Source organism: Anser brachyrhynchus, assembly GCF_964034855.1.
Source record: "Anser brachyrhynchus genome assembly, chromosome: 7".
Classification (NCBI taxonomy): Eukaryota; Metazoa; Chordata; class Aves; order Anseriformes; family Anatidae; genus Anser; species Anser brachyrhynchus.
Window position 1 is genome coordinate 34,320,526 of NC_137701.1, and position 15,029 is coordinate 34,335,554.

A 15,029-nucleotide genomic window follows, 5' to 3' on the forward strand; every position below is an offset into this window, starting at 1 on the left:
GGCCTACAAGACTTGAGAACAAATCCTAAAAATACTAACAAAGAGGTTTATTTAAAACAAACAAACAAGAAAAAACAACACCAAGTATATCACAGGGGTTTTGCTCCCATTAATCTGTATAAATTTACCTTCCCAGTTTGCAGGAAATTCCAACTGTTGGCCCACTTTATCCATTCACCCTTCCTCTTCAGACCCTCAGACGCTGCGACTAATTCAGCGCTAGCCGAGATTGCTTTCCGGCATTAGAGAAAAGCTGACCGTAAACGCTCTGCCTGTTCGGGCTGCAGAACGACGGCTCTATTCAGGTCATCCTTGCAAGAATATTAATCCAGTGAGTGTGCAGCTTCCCGGAGTCAACTCATGCCATTGCCTGGAGGAGTTCAGGATTGCGGAGCTTAACCTTTGATATGAAAATGGCTACAATTCACTGTTATTAGTGCATGTGCGCATCACTCCTGTTAGGCAGTGAGGTATTGCCTAGAGCGGGGTACAGCTGTTTCGAGTCATAAAGTGGGATTTGCTTCACGTTGAAGCCAACTGCCGCTCTGATGGCAAATATATCCACAGATACTATGAGCCTGCACGTGCTTTTTCAGTGCTGCCTTCAACATCCCCTGCCTTTGTTATCTAATGTATAAGTGGCAATTTCCACTTGAGGGCAATTTAGTTTATGACATACTTTCTACAGATTGCCTCTTTCAGACCTTATATAAATGCATTTTGTATATGTATATTTTCTCTGTTCAATGATTCTTATATAATGCTATTTCTCTCTTTTTTATGTTGACTAAATACTTCCAGAGACTTGTTGGAGAGAGACACCACTTTTGGTAGATCCCAGCAGGAGAGGCAAAATTTATTTCTGGTCCTTTGGATTTAACAGTGGTCTTCCTCAGTGCTGGCACCTACAGCAGCATCCCAGGCAAGCGCAGCAAGAGAATACCAAAACTGAGGACAGCGTATCGCTGCCTCTACAGTGCCAAATACCAAGAGTCCCCACAAAGCTCAGCTTATTTTCAAATACCATACCTAATATTTTCCAACTCAGAAACAAAACAAACAAAAACCCATAAATTCCAGTGAACCAAAACCGACTGAGTTTGTATTCTGCTTTTACAGTAAGTCACATATTCTGCGCTTGAACAGATGGTTTGTTTTTTAACAGGGCTTTGGACATAGGTGTTATTTTAAGTGAACGTAGCTCCCTCTCCTGGTTGAAAGCCAGATTCAGAAAGGCCACTAACTGGGGCAGGGGGAATTGTCCAGCATCTTTTTATCACTGTATATGCTCACACGATTTCTATTACATTTTAAACGGCAAGACTGAAAGTAAATTGGTTTTAACGAATATGTTCCTTAAAATTTGTTGTTCAATTTGGTGACCAAACCAGGCTCTGAAATTAATTAACCAGGAACTGACATAGGCCTGAAAGGCAGAATTATTCTAAGCAGACATAATCAGGCTTTTAATACTTCAATTTCAGAAGAGTGAGCAATTTATTTATTTTTAGCTTAAAAATAACTCTTGAAAGGTCTAACTACCTTAACTCACGAAGAATCCTTAGATTCATAAAGTCCATTAAATAAAATAAAAAAAAAGAAAATGTCTATGTGCTTGCAAATTTGAAGAAACCAAACCAAACCAAACACACACACACACACACATATATATATATACACACACATACATACATGCACAGACACACTTAGGATGTGTAAGGATCTAAAAAGAACTAAAATACTTTCCTGGATTACAAATTCTAAAACAACTAAAGATGAAACTGCCAAGTTGTGGATGAGGACATTTGGCCTAATGAGGTCTGGACAATTAATGAGGTCCAGGAGCATTAAAGCAGGTTTGCAGAGAATTTCAATAGCCATTATTGATGTTAACTACTACTAATGCCACCTAGTTTCTCTGACGGCCGTATGACAAAGTTTCTAAGAAAAACGAGCTAGACAGCATGGCTGGTTGTATAAATACACAGCTTCACGGAGAAGGCACGAGGGTCAGACTGCTCCTTTCTGGCTCAGGATGTTGAATATTCAAAGAGACATTCTACAACAGCAGCTTTGCCTCTCTCCCTCTCTGCTACTTTCTAATTAGAGCACAGATAGATGATTTCATAGATGTAAGGACCCAGAAGTTGGGAAAGATAATTTAGCCTTTTGTACCTCATCTTTAACACTTCATTTATTACTAAATATCATCTATTTTTGCATGACCCGGGTGCTTCTGCAGCTCTCCCGGCTGCCCCTGGCCACGGTGCAGACCCATGACGCCGATGACAGCGAGTGCCCCCCGGCCGCGGCACCGCATCGCATCGCGCTGCCATCCGTCAGGCTGGAGCTCACGCACAACCTCACGATTCCCTCTCGGGCGTAAGGGCAAGGTGCCTGGTGCAGATGTGAGGGGCTGAGCTTCTGAAAATGCTGACTGCGCTCCTTTTAAGAGGGCTCCCTGCTTGATGATTAGCAGGACAGTGTGAGCATCAGCTTCGGCACTGAGCACACAGCTGGAATGTGGCACAAGACAGGGTGCCTGGACTGCGCTGGGAGCAAGGAGAGGTACACGCAGCTTTTTGGAGGGGAAACAGGTGCAGAAAAAGCGCAACTTCCTATAATCATGGCCTGCCTCTATAAATGCGCATTTCCATCTTCCTGCAAAAAAAAGACGGAGATTTAACTTTCTATTTCCGACTTCATTTCACTTCAGCTCAACAAAGCATCGTCAGGCAGGGCTCTGATCTCCTCTTTCTTCTCACCAAAACCTTATACCTACGTTAAAGTGAAAGAGGAAACAACTGAAATTTCATACAAAACAACCTGGAGCTCGTAAAAGTAGAGAATACGGTCAGAGTCTCTACTGATTTTAATAAGATTTCAATCAAGACCTTTTCTGCACTCTAGCACATCCGTCTCCATGTGAATGCTCCAGTTCAGCAGCCCATGATGAGAAGAGGGAGCAAGAGAGAGATCTTATCACAGCTGATTACATTAGAAGTTCAGCTTCAATCTGGGAAAAAGACTGGTTTGCATTTCAATCCCAGCGGTTTTGTAAGAGGCTGTTATGTATATCTAAAAAATTACATTTAAAAAAGTTGTAACAAGCAAAAGTGACTCCGTTCCTAGTAATAATGGGGTATCTTACTGCAGGAAGACTTTTCCTGCCTTTCCCTTTTACTCCTTCCACTCTTTAAAACTTGCAGTCTCTAGTATTTTATAGCAAAAACTGTTTGTAAAGCAAGAATTGTGCTGATCGCATCAGAACTCATTAATATAACTTGTTTTTCCATTATTAGCACCATCTGAGCCTGTTGAAAGCCTTAACCAGGGCTTTAATTTTTCCACAGAGAGCTTTAAATTAATTAGTGGTTTACATGCTAACAAAGAATCTGATACATTCATAAATCAATCTAATGCAGAAGGATTACCAGAGGGTGGAAACCTATTCAGTGGGGACCTCACATTCAGTTAACATGGTGGTTTTTAACAAAAGGGTGCAGGTGTGGAATAGACAGACACCGGGAAGAGCCCATGATAATCACTTTGCATCACTTAAATACGCAGCGGGACACATGGTAAATCAGAGCCTAGGGCCCACCCTAAGTGAAAGCCATGTACACATAAAAGGCACCATCATCCCACTTTAACCTTCACAGCTAAATTGCCAAAGTGGCACAATTTCTTTTGTGTAGGTTACAGGCCACTGAACTAATGGAAAATAGAGTAGATTTAAAGTACTTGGATGCAGAAGTACAAACTAATGAAGCAACCCTGTAACATGTACGCATATAAAAGGATCGAATAAATAAAATATTGAACTTTTTCTAGGTAATTATTAATTGAAGTTATTAAAACATGATGTAATTCTGTGTATGTCTGGTTCACTCGAGGTATTTAATCTAGACGTCTGCTAACACAACACTTAATCTATCACAAGGACTCTTCTATGTAACTATGGAATAGTTTTTCTTGTATTTTTCCTAACCCGGCATTGTTCACTGTTAATAAAATGTCACAAGAATGAACGCTTTTCCTGGTATTGTTCTGTGTCCTAAAGGTCCAAAGTCCCCAAAGTTGGGCACTTAAAGTTTGGTAAAAAACATTTGGATTTAATGAGTCAAAAAAAAAAAAAAGAGGACCGACTAAAACAGTTTCTAGTTTTTATGATCTTTTGAAATAAACGATTCATCTATTTTGAAAGCTGTTAATTTTAATAATGGAGACACGTGCACAGTCTCCATCATATTCATACACACTGCACACACATGAAGTGATCGTATTCTTTTCCTTTACAGAAAGGTAAAATATCTTTGATGAGTCAGAATTAACATGACTAAGAAAATTTCTAAAATGCACATTAAAGAACTGAAGGCCACAAGCAAAAGAGCCACACCACAGCTAGGCTCACTGCTGCTAGTGCTTCTAGTAGCTTGACTGGCAGCAGAGCAGATGTGCCTTCTGGTAATGACTAATCATTAATATTTACTGATGAGAAACTTGAGCAAATGTCAGGTATTCACAGTCTAAATTTATTTGGTTCTCCTCATTCAAACAATTTATAAATACACGTTCATGCAATCTTATGTATGAGGTATCAGATTTCCACACAACCATACGGAAAAAAGGGGATCTCAGAGTCAACTCATATATTTTTGGTGATGAACGCTAGTCTTGAAATGCAAGACTTTCATTTATTCTCTTCTTTAGAGTATCTTCTGGTACATATCTACTTCCAATAATCCAGTCATGAAAAATACAACTCTGGGACATATGAAAAAATACATTTCTACAGGGACTGTTGTGGAGCAGACACACTGGTATCACACACAGTACAGCATGCCTGATCTTTTAGCCTTAGCTTTATAAAAGGTCTCCTCATAAAAACCACATTCCGTCATCACTCACCGTGTTATTTACACAGATGTGCAAATCCATTCTTGAGCAAAGATATCACAGCTTAACTAGGTTCCACAGCACGTGCTTAGTGTTGACTGTTTGTTGTTGTTTCTGTGTCCGAGCAGGCCTCGCCGCAGCGGTTCCGGTGCTGGTGGGTGAGGGCGAGCACAAGCCTCCCCTGCCTCGGCTTCCAGGGACCGCACGCGAAACGCAGCAGCTGGCTGCGAGTACCGCAGATACTAACTGACGGCCCCCCGCGCAGGGAAGCAAGTCATAAATAGCATATTCTCCACATGATTCCTGCAGGGAAGGCAACAGTGAAGTCTACGCACAACCTTCTCACACTGCGATCAAACAGGCGCCAAACGGAAAGCAGGCAGGACAGGCCGAACCCGCCGGCACCGTGCGCTGTCCTGCAGCCACGCGGTGCCAGGGACAAGCGCCTCTGGCCCTCTGACTCTGCTCGCCCTAGAAGTGGCCGTGGGTTGGTGTAATGCCACTGCTTCTTACCCTCATGACCCTTCTGTACCACAAAACCCAAATAATTTTTTTTTTTTTTTTTTTTTGAAGTAAGGAAGGAGCACCAGCACGGTACTAAACGAGGTGCCCCCTGCAGAAGGCTTGGTGATGTTTCGTGCGGTTTGCAGAGGCAGGAGAGGCAGCACGGCTCTTCCTGCAGGCTGCTTTCCACCTACCCCACACCGTGTACGAATAATGCTCCATGCGAGACAGCACGGTGCTAATGGCGGCAACTGCCGTCACCCCTGCCCTTCCCAAATGAAGGCGTTAGCTCACTGAAAGGCCAAAGCCAAAGGCTTGCTCTGCCCAAAATCCCCCTCCAAAATTTCTCTGTGCATCTTACCTGAGAACGTGCCCTGAGACCACCCTGTGGCGCAGGCTCCGTGCTCCGTGGCCCAGGAATACAGCCTACCTGAGTTACTTGGCCCACAGCCTCGCCTGCATTCAGATACTCCATCTCCTGGACCCATACTGCTTCCGCACTGCTCACAGCTGAGTTCATTAATGTTAATTAATGACTGCTGTGTTTCATATTAAAATTACCGGTTCTGAGCTCTGAGACACCAGCAAGTTTCCATACATCAGCTGCTTCAAAGCAATTGTCTCTACAGGCGCGCTCTGCCTCGGCAGTAGTTGCAGGATAATTGTGGAAATGACCCCTCGGGAAGAGCAGGAAAACAGTCTGATATTTACCTTGGGGAGAGACTGCACCCCTGGGGAGCTACCTGTCAGCTCGTAATGGGTTACAGCACTCAGCCTCGCAACCAATTATCCAAAATCACACTCTGCTTAGCAGTGCCATGTGAGGAATCTCACAAGCCCGCAGTAAAAGGCACCCGGAGTGCCTGAACCCTAGGAGGTGAAACCACCAGGTGGGTGCAACACCAAGGCCAGAAGCCCACGCCTGGGGCTCTTCCGGGGCCCTGCTGCAGCCCCATGCTGCCCTCTCCCAAAGGCATGTTATCGTCTCTAAGCTGCTGAGAGCTGCTGGGACAGAGGAAGCTCGATTCCCGTTATTCTGTGCAGTTCCTTGAGTCCAAAAAGTATATAAGCAAAAGTTATTGAACAGTAAATAAAAGGAATTGTAACGGTCTTTGAATCTGAGTGTCATTTGTCAGGCAGTGAGGTCTTGCAGCTGTTCACTTGTTATGACAACTGTTCTTCCACCATAAATTACTTCAGGACAGTGACAACCTACAAATTATAGGTTTTCTACTGAAAATAGGGGGTCTCTGGAATCACATATACCAAAAGCATTACCAGGTCTAGAAGGTTAATCACTGTTGCTTATTTCATGAAGTCCTGAATTATCCCGCTAAGTGTATTTTACATGCAATATATTATATTAGTTCTATGCCTCCAAGGGAAAGATAGTTTAAAAAAATTAAAGGAAACACTTCAAATACAGTAAACAGCTCTTTTCAGATTTTGAAAATTGTTTATGCTGGAAACTAAAATGCAATTCTAAACCCCATGCCTGATCTTTGCCATCCTTCCTGAGGCAAAATCCCGTCTGAAGTCAGCAGGAGTCGTATCGTGGTTATAGACTGCTGGATTATGGCTCAACGTGACAGAAGTTTGCTTCTCAGTTCCTAGAGAACTTCTGCCCCAACACACACACCATAACCAAGTGCCCAATCTGCCTGACTGCTTAACTCTCAAAACTTTCTGGTGGCCAAATCAGCCACAGTGCAGACCAAAGGGGGCTGTCTTGGGGCAGTGCTTGTACCATGCCTGGCACACAGCAGGGGCTCGGTGCAAATCCCCCTGCCCTCCTTCCCCTCACTACAAGCCGTGGGGATTGCCAAGGCTCCTGTCCCTGCAGAGTCCCCTGTCAGCCACCCTGGCTCTGTTCTGGAGCTGCACGTGGCTATCGTCATATGGTTCATGGCAGGTTTCTCCTACCTGTCACCCACATCCCTCCAAATCTTGTTGCATTGCATTGATCACTAATAATGATTTATAAAATGCACTCACTGGAGGCAGCTGGGATTTTAAGGACCTTGAATCACACAGCTAACTGAGTATGCAGACCCTCTACAGCTTCTCTCCACCAGGTTAAACAAGCTTTGCCCCCAAATTATTTCACAGCCAACTATGAGATTCACTCAGATCAACAGCAGCTTCCAGAGTACGTCTGAGGGAGCTCGTTTGGGTTTTGAATTTGTCTGCTTTATTATCCCATGGAAGCCTATGACATCTTACCCAAAGACAGGGACAAACAAGCTTCTTAACAGATGGGAAGAGTTCCTCAGATATTAAGTAATTAAGCACATTCTGTACATGTTGGCTCCAAAAGAAAATTGTTTTGAAGAGATAAGGCACTCTATTAATCGAGAGCTCTGGTTAACCAAAAATCAGTCACTTCAATTTTTGCTCACAAGCCTAATCTCAAACTGCTGTGTGAAAAATGAAGATATAAAGAGCATTACATGATTTACAAATTGATTGGATTGACTTTTTTTTTTTTTTTTTAGTTTCCATGTTTGCATTCTTCCATTTTTCTGCAGTTGGCCAAGATTTAACAGGCAACTAAATCTATGGCATTTTGATCTGAAATTGCCCTTCTGTGCTCATGGTCTTGCTTGCCTTGCTTCCCAATCCAGTAAGCACCATCAGCAGGGAAATAGGAACAGCTTTTCGCTACCGCAGCTTTCCCCAGAAGCCAAGATAGAGCTTTGAGTTTCCTCAGAGGTACGAATGCATGGTTGGCACCCATCGATACAGCCATGACTGCCTTAATACTCGGGTGTTCATCTTCAGCAAGACGAAATGGACCTAAGGCCTGGACAGAAGCAGTAAAGTAAGAATCGCAAAGCAGACGGTTGCCGCAGCTTACCATGGTTCCTTCACTCTTACTTTGTGCAACTTCTCGCTGCAGCCGAGCCACAGACAGCTTCTCCCTACGGAAAGAAAAGCGTGTGAATAGCATTTCATTTGTCACTGGCGGAGAGGACACACCACATCCACGTTACGGTGGCGTTCCTGCACCTCGCTTGGGTAACCCTCCTGGCAGAGCTCTGCCATATTTCTTTGAGGTATTTAACGGCTGTGTTATTGTTTCATTTTGTGGCAGTCTGACAGAACCAACAATAAATCAACAGAATCTCATCATCATTTGCTCCGTTCAAACACCAAAACAGCTCATCACGCCGCTGGTGCGGAAGCAGACCATGCAAATCAGGCCGTGTGATTTGTTTTCCTGCAGCCTTGCACATCAGCCTTTTCTGCACTACATTACCACAAGATAGAAGACTGATAAATTATCCGTAAATGTATGCATAAAATTATAAAAAAAAAAGTTCAATTCCTAAACATACTGTACATATTTTGCAATTTTATTCTTTTTACTAATATTTTTTTGGTATAAGGCCCTTACCCAAATCTTCCTCTTGACTCATATAGCAACTAACTTGCTTAATTAAGAATTTGGCAATCACAACACAATTTCTTCTGAAAAGTTGTAAGAAAGGAATGGAATTACGTTTTTAGTATATGTAGAAAGGGAGAGATTTTCACAGAGTATGGACTGGGAGAATGCAGCACGTACCAAGTATGTGAACTACAAAACCCAGACACTGCAAAGCGGGGCAGAACCTGCCGCTGCAGGGGGGGAAAGGAGGAGAGGAATTTACTTCGGAAGCTCAGCAAAACAGAAAATACCTTATGGAACAGCTGGGACTTAAGCAACCTCTCACAATTTAAAATGGATTTAAGAAAAACAAAGACACTTTTCCAAGCAGGCTATTTTTAAAGAACACCTATTTTTGAAAGAAAAGCACCCTGCAGAAATGTCAGAGGAATTTACTAGCATGTGAAAAATTTATCAGAACACAACGAAACATAAAATTTGCAGATGAATAAATTCTTTACGAAGACCAGCTTTGAAAACTTCTGGCAAAATGATTTGTAAAATGGAACATAACCATTACCAAGATAGAAATTTTCCATTTAAATGGAAAATGTACTACCAGCAGGGTGCCGGGCTGGGAGCACCCGGCTCTGCCCCATGGCGTGGGAGACCCATCAGGAACAAAATCCCTCCTTGTTCAGGAGGTCCCAAATGGTCAGAGTAATAGTAGGCATGGGTAATATTGTGATCTGTAAACGTATACAATGCTGAAAAAACTGAGTATTGGCAAAACCTAAACACAACGCAGCCACCACCCTGTGGAAGCTGCATTTATGTTAGTGCAGAATGATATTTAGATGCTTTTTTGAACATGTGAAAAATGACTGAAAGTGGAAGAGTGCCACTAATATAACACACATAGCCTTAACGCAAGTATCCTACAAACTGCTTCTAAAACATGTAACCGTCCCTCTTCCCTGCTTGGTCAGTGTCACACTATCACATAGTATCACAAATTACAAAATTGGTTAAACCTATTTTAAGAATGTAGTTCATCTGCTAGAAATAGCCAGCTGCCTTTTTGCGCTGGTTCAGTGCCCTAATGTGTTTTAGTGGAAAAAGCTAGTATACCCTTTGAGGGGGAGTTGACTTTTTAATTGCAAAACAAATGCCTGAAGATATTTTATGAGAAAAGATGTAGGGAAACAAACAAACAAAAAACCCGCAAACCAGTCTTCCATGTACTTCCAATCTGCATACGTTTAGTTATTCCTCCTGAATGAGGACAACTGCTTTTCCCTCTCTGTTTTTTACCTCTAACAGAGATTTATTTACACATTTCTGGAATTCTGTAGCTTTTATAAAGCTAAATTCTATTCAAGCTCCATCAGCAAAGAGAGCTGCTCTTAATGAGATCCAATTTTCACCATTCTTACAGGGTCAGAGTCAGAGAGGGCTTCTTACAATTTTCCCAGCAAAGGAGAGCAGAGCCAGGCGTTCCCATACTGCGCCTACAACACCCCTGCTATTGGGAACGACCTTTCAACAGCAGAAAGCAACAAATAAACCAGATTATCATGTACAGGATAACCTGCAACAGGGGATGCAGAAGAGCAATCTGTTGCAGCAGCATCTAAAAATAAGCAAACAGAGACAGGCGAGCTCCATGCTCCCTGTTCAGAGGGGTCCCAGTGCGCTTTCTCCCTTCCTCCGGGTGAAGGAGCTGGGCATGGGCCACCAGCCCGAAGCAGATGGTTGTCCTCATCTATGCAGGACACACCGTGTGCCCCAGACCACGGTAATCCCTTGGGTAAGTCCATCCAGTTTCATTTGGGACACTGCCCACAGTGAGCCGCTTCCCATTACCTCCGTGTAAATACACACCAGTACCACGGGTGAGAAATGTGGTCGAAATCCTGCCGTGAGCCAACAGCGTTTAGCACCAATTTGCAGCACTGGAAGTTTTTGTGTAAGCTACGAGACAAGGGAGAAGCGAGACCTTTGTGTGCAAGCACGACCAAATCACCCAGTTCGTCCTCAGCACAGTGAGAGTTTTCATTTCTTTTTTTTTTTTTAACCAGTGTTACAATTGGACAAGCACTTTTACTATGACTGAGCTGCAAAAATAATAAGCTTTCGGCTACTTTAGCCTTTCGGATGCAAAGAACGTTTGACATGCAGCTTCAACGTTAATCTTGTTTTCTTAATCTTTGCTTCTAAATAGGAAAAAAATCTGTAGTGTTGCTTTGTGGCTATATGGCTTTATTTATTTTTAATCAAGCATGTTTCATCCCTATAGCATGATTAATTAACAAAGTTAATTAGCAACTATAGCCAACCTACAAGAAAACAGAGTCCTTCTGAGGATTTAAAAAATCTAAAACATGTTCATTGAGAACTTCTCATGTTTGCTTTGGATAAACTACCAAATGATAAAAGGTTTACAAAAATGTTCTTTGAAAGCACAGTTTATGTTCTTAAATTTGAATACTTGCATTGTAAGTGGCAAAACTCCCAGCCAAGGCCTTTGCAAAGAGATAATTAAAGGAGCCAAACAAGGATGCAATTATATCCTTTCCAGATGGAAGCAAGCACGCAAGTGTTCAGTGTGTGGATGTAAGAAAGATACATTTCAAGTCTCAGTATCCCAACTAGATTTTGCAGTAGCTTGTTCTAAAAAACAACAGTTTGAGGAAAGCCCATTTAGTCCAAGAAAAACATGAGCGTTTTAAATAATCCTGCACATGCTAAACTCTCCTCAAACCGACGTTTCTCCTCCTCTCTTCCCCACCAGCGAGACTCCATCAGCCACCAGACAAAAGCGCTGTCTCCTACCACCACTGGCAGCCACCCGGCCCAGCTCAGGTTTTTACTGCAGAACTGCGTCCTTTGAACTTCTCGAAGGTCCACAGGGATAAAGAAAGACAAGAAGATGCAATCGCAGACCCCCACCTACCACGTAAATCTGACCGAATGCTGATCCAGTTCCTCATCTGGTAACCGATATCCTCAGATCCAACAAGGCGATAAAAGCGGTACTGGATGCAGGAAAGACTGCCTTGTTCTTTCAGTTCTTCTTTGTGTGTGTTTTACATTGCTGAGACAAACAGAAACCTCTAGCAGCAAAGTTCAACTTCCCAAATGTTAGAGTAAGACTTTCATTCGTATTTTGAAACCTCAGAGTCAGCAGCTCATAGATATATATGGTGTTGCTTCTCCATCTCACACAGGAAAGGTATTTCTTAAAATAGCTTCTTGATAAAGGCATAAAGTAAAGGCTCCATTATGACGTGCTGAATTAGAACTATTTGCCAAGACCTCAGCCCTACAGACTCAGAATAGATTTTCAGTGGTAGATAACGATTCTACAGTTTTAATGAAGAAAAATAATTTTACAGTGTTAACAATGAAAAAGAACAAATTCAAAACTCTACAAGAACACAGAATTTCCTCGCGACATCACCTGAAACTCAAGTTAATGCTTCACTGAATCTTAATTGCCATGATCCACTGAGAAGAGGATGGTTACACCAAACCCTGATGTTGTTCATCCGTGCTTTAATCACACATCAGCAAGGCCACTACACACCAGCACGTATCATCATCTTGTATTTTCAACATTAACGCAGGCAGATTTTTCACCTTTTCTTATGCCTTATCAATTATTACATTCCTACCCATGGAGTGAAAGAGGACAAGATTTAATAGGTATGGCAGTTCCCAAGTTACTAACTTAATTGTTTCTTTATTCTCCGATTTATTTCATGAACAGGAAAGTGTTTTCTTCACGTTTCATCCTTTCTTGGAAACTTCCACTCAGCAGCAATTTCCCTTAGAAGTGGCCAGTTCTGCACCAGAAAATAATCCCTGGCTTCTCCTTTCATCTTACAGCTTTCACTATTTGCAAAGATGGAAAACAATCACTTGACCCACGGAAAAAGTCAAGCTTGAAAATGTTGCTCTTACAATTTGTTTTATTTTTAGCGCTCGTGTCCAACCACAGTGACCGCGCTATATTCCAGTGAGTGCTTTGGTGACTTCTGCAGACAACTTTGGAGCAGAGAAATTACCAAGGGTTTCCTACTCTACACTATGGAGATTTAGAAAGTGAATAAACACTTAGCTCACAACAGGAAAAAATATATTTCGTCATATAAAAGTCAGCAAAACGAGAAAAACTCATAAGCTGAATTTGCAAAGTGTCCCTAACCGTTACACCCTGAAATGACTCCCTATTTATCACCTAGAATTAGTTCTCAGTGATTTTCTCCCCCAAGCAGCCAGTTGTAGCCATGACTCTGGTTTCCCAAGGCACCAGAAAGCCCAGCACCAAGCCCACCAAGTCCCGCTCCAGCACGGCGCTGTCCGGTCTCAAGTCCCTTGCCTGGTGGGACCTGACAATGGGACAGCTGTGGGTGGCACGGAGAGCTGCCGCGCCTCCTTCAGTGCTTGGCGATGCCACAAACTTCCTTGCTGCTGAAGATCAGGCATAAAGGGTGTGTTTGGCCTGCTCTAAATGTCAGCGCTGTGTTCTTTTTGAAGCTGTTTAGCACCACAACAGTTTAGCTAGATCTGGCAATAAAGTCATCTTGCAAAGAAATATTGAGAATTTAACTCTGAGCAAAGTACGAGCTTTATTTAATTATTTTTATAATAATTGCAGACTGTGGTTACTACAACAGACAGAGCAATGCTGTCAAGGAGAAGCAGAATAGATGCAATGAGCCACCAGCAATGAGCCACCAGCAAGGCACAGCCTCCCATTTATTGCTCATTTATTTCTCAGTAAGAGATAAGCATACAGAAAACATCATTCACATTAAAGCTCTCTTCCACGGGACATGTTACTGCCAAATCCAGACAAGCCGAACAGGCAGCAACTTACTTAAAGTGTACTTCCTTTGGGATGGGACAGCGTGTGTTGGGGGGAACACAGGGTGTACAAGTGTGATCTAAAATATAGACCAGCCACCCCCTGCGGCTCTCACCGACTTCCAGTAGGTCTGAATGTATGTGAAATCCGGAGCAGCAGGTTCAAAGGCCGTCTAACTACCTCCAGAAGCATCCAAGAGACCACATACAGCAAAATCCCATGGGAGACCAGGGGGTGCCGTGGGGCTCAGTCACACCCCTGGGTTAGCAGTGAGAAGCGAAGAGCACCGTGAGAAGCAGATGCACCAGGAGGAGGCAGGGCTGCGGTAAGAGCCAAAAGGCCGCCTTTGCTAGGCAGTAAGGAAAGGTTATCAGCAGTCCATGTCGGGTGACGATGGGCTGGTTTTCGTGACAAATTACTCTCCCAGTCCAGCAGCAGAGGCCAGCCGGGCACGGTCACAGCGCTGGTGCTGAGCTCACGTGTGGGGCTGGCAGTGATGCGCTTGCAGCAGAACTATCTTCTCTCAAACGGACAATCCTTATTACTGCTCTGGCGTTTATTGCTTTCAACAGGGGAATCCTGGGTGCAAGCCTGCACGCATTAATTATTCACTGTTATCTCAGTCAACATTTCAAACAGCTATTATTTTTTTAATGCTGGGGGAAGTCTCCTTCCACTGTCAGCGCTGACCCCACAGCACTGCCATCTCTCAAATCCTGTAAACGTTTGGGCCAGCAGCATCAGACAGCCAGGGACACCTACACATGGACTTTGAAGTGCCTTTTTTTTTTTTGTCTCCTCTCAAGTTTTGAGCTGTTTTTTAAACTTTGGTGTTGTAGAAAAGCCCTCAAACAAAGGGTAAAAGCTTTTTAAATAGCAGTCTCTAACACTCATTAGTAACCTGCTGCTAATGAGAATGACAACAGAGCCACCAGCACCTGGTCACTGCCCGGACACACAGGCAGTAGCAGCCACAATTAATGAAGTTTCTGGATTAAGAAAAGGCGAGCAGGTGATTCCTTCCTCATCGCACACACACTTACTCATAGGATGAGAGACTGATGTCTGGGTGGCGCGATGCCAAACCAGCGGGGTGATTACGCATTACACCAAGCGATCATTTCACAGATCTCCTGGAGCATCTCACCTGTGACCATCATGTAAGAGAGAATGCATTTGTCTGCATTTTTTTCAGATGTATTCCTCTGACACCTTCCACCTGGAATCCCAGACCAAAAGGAGGAGGAAAACGGGGGGAAAACTCGATTTATTTATCAGAAAAAAAAAAAAAAAGAAAAAAATTCCTAATAAATTCTGAAGTCCAGGGACAGTAGTGAGAGATACTTAAAGATTTGTTTTTAAAAGGCAGCTCAAACATAAACC

The 15,029-nt window shown here is 43.1% G+C and overlaps 1 protein-coding gene across 37 annotated transcripts in view; it reads right to left on the reverse strand.

Annotated features, from left to right (window-relative positions):
* The window catches only part of NCKAP5 (NCK associated protein 5), a 440,024-nt gene that overhangs the window by 205,211 nt on the left and 219,784 nt on the right, over positions 1–15,029 (reverse strand). For 20 of the 37 annotated variants that reach the window (XM_080599367.1, XM_080599392.1, XM_080599390.1 and 17 more), the window contains one exon: positions 8,261–8,324. The exons of 12 other annotated variants lie outside the window; for them this stretch is intronic. In XM_080599367.1, coding sequence (XP_080455493.1) covers positions 8,261–8,324 — 64 coding nt within the window. Of the gene's footprint in view, positions 1–128; positions 4,892–4,911; positions 8,207–8,260; positions 8,325–11,729; positions 14,866–15,029 lie in introns of those variants that run through there. 5 more of the 37 variants (XM_080599376.1, XM_080599380.1, XM_080599377.1 and 2 more) reach the window with 5 other exon arrangements.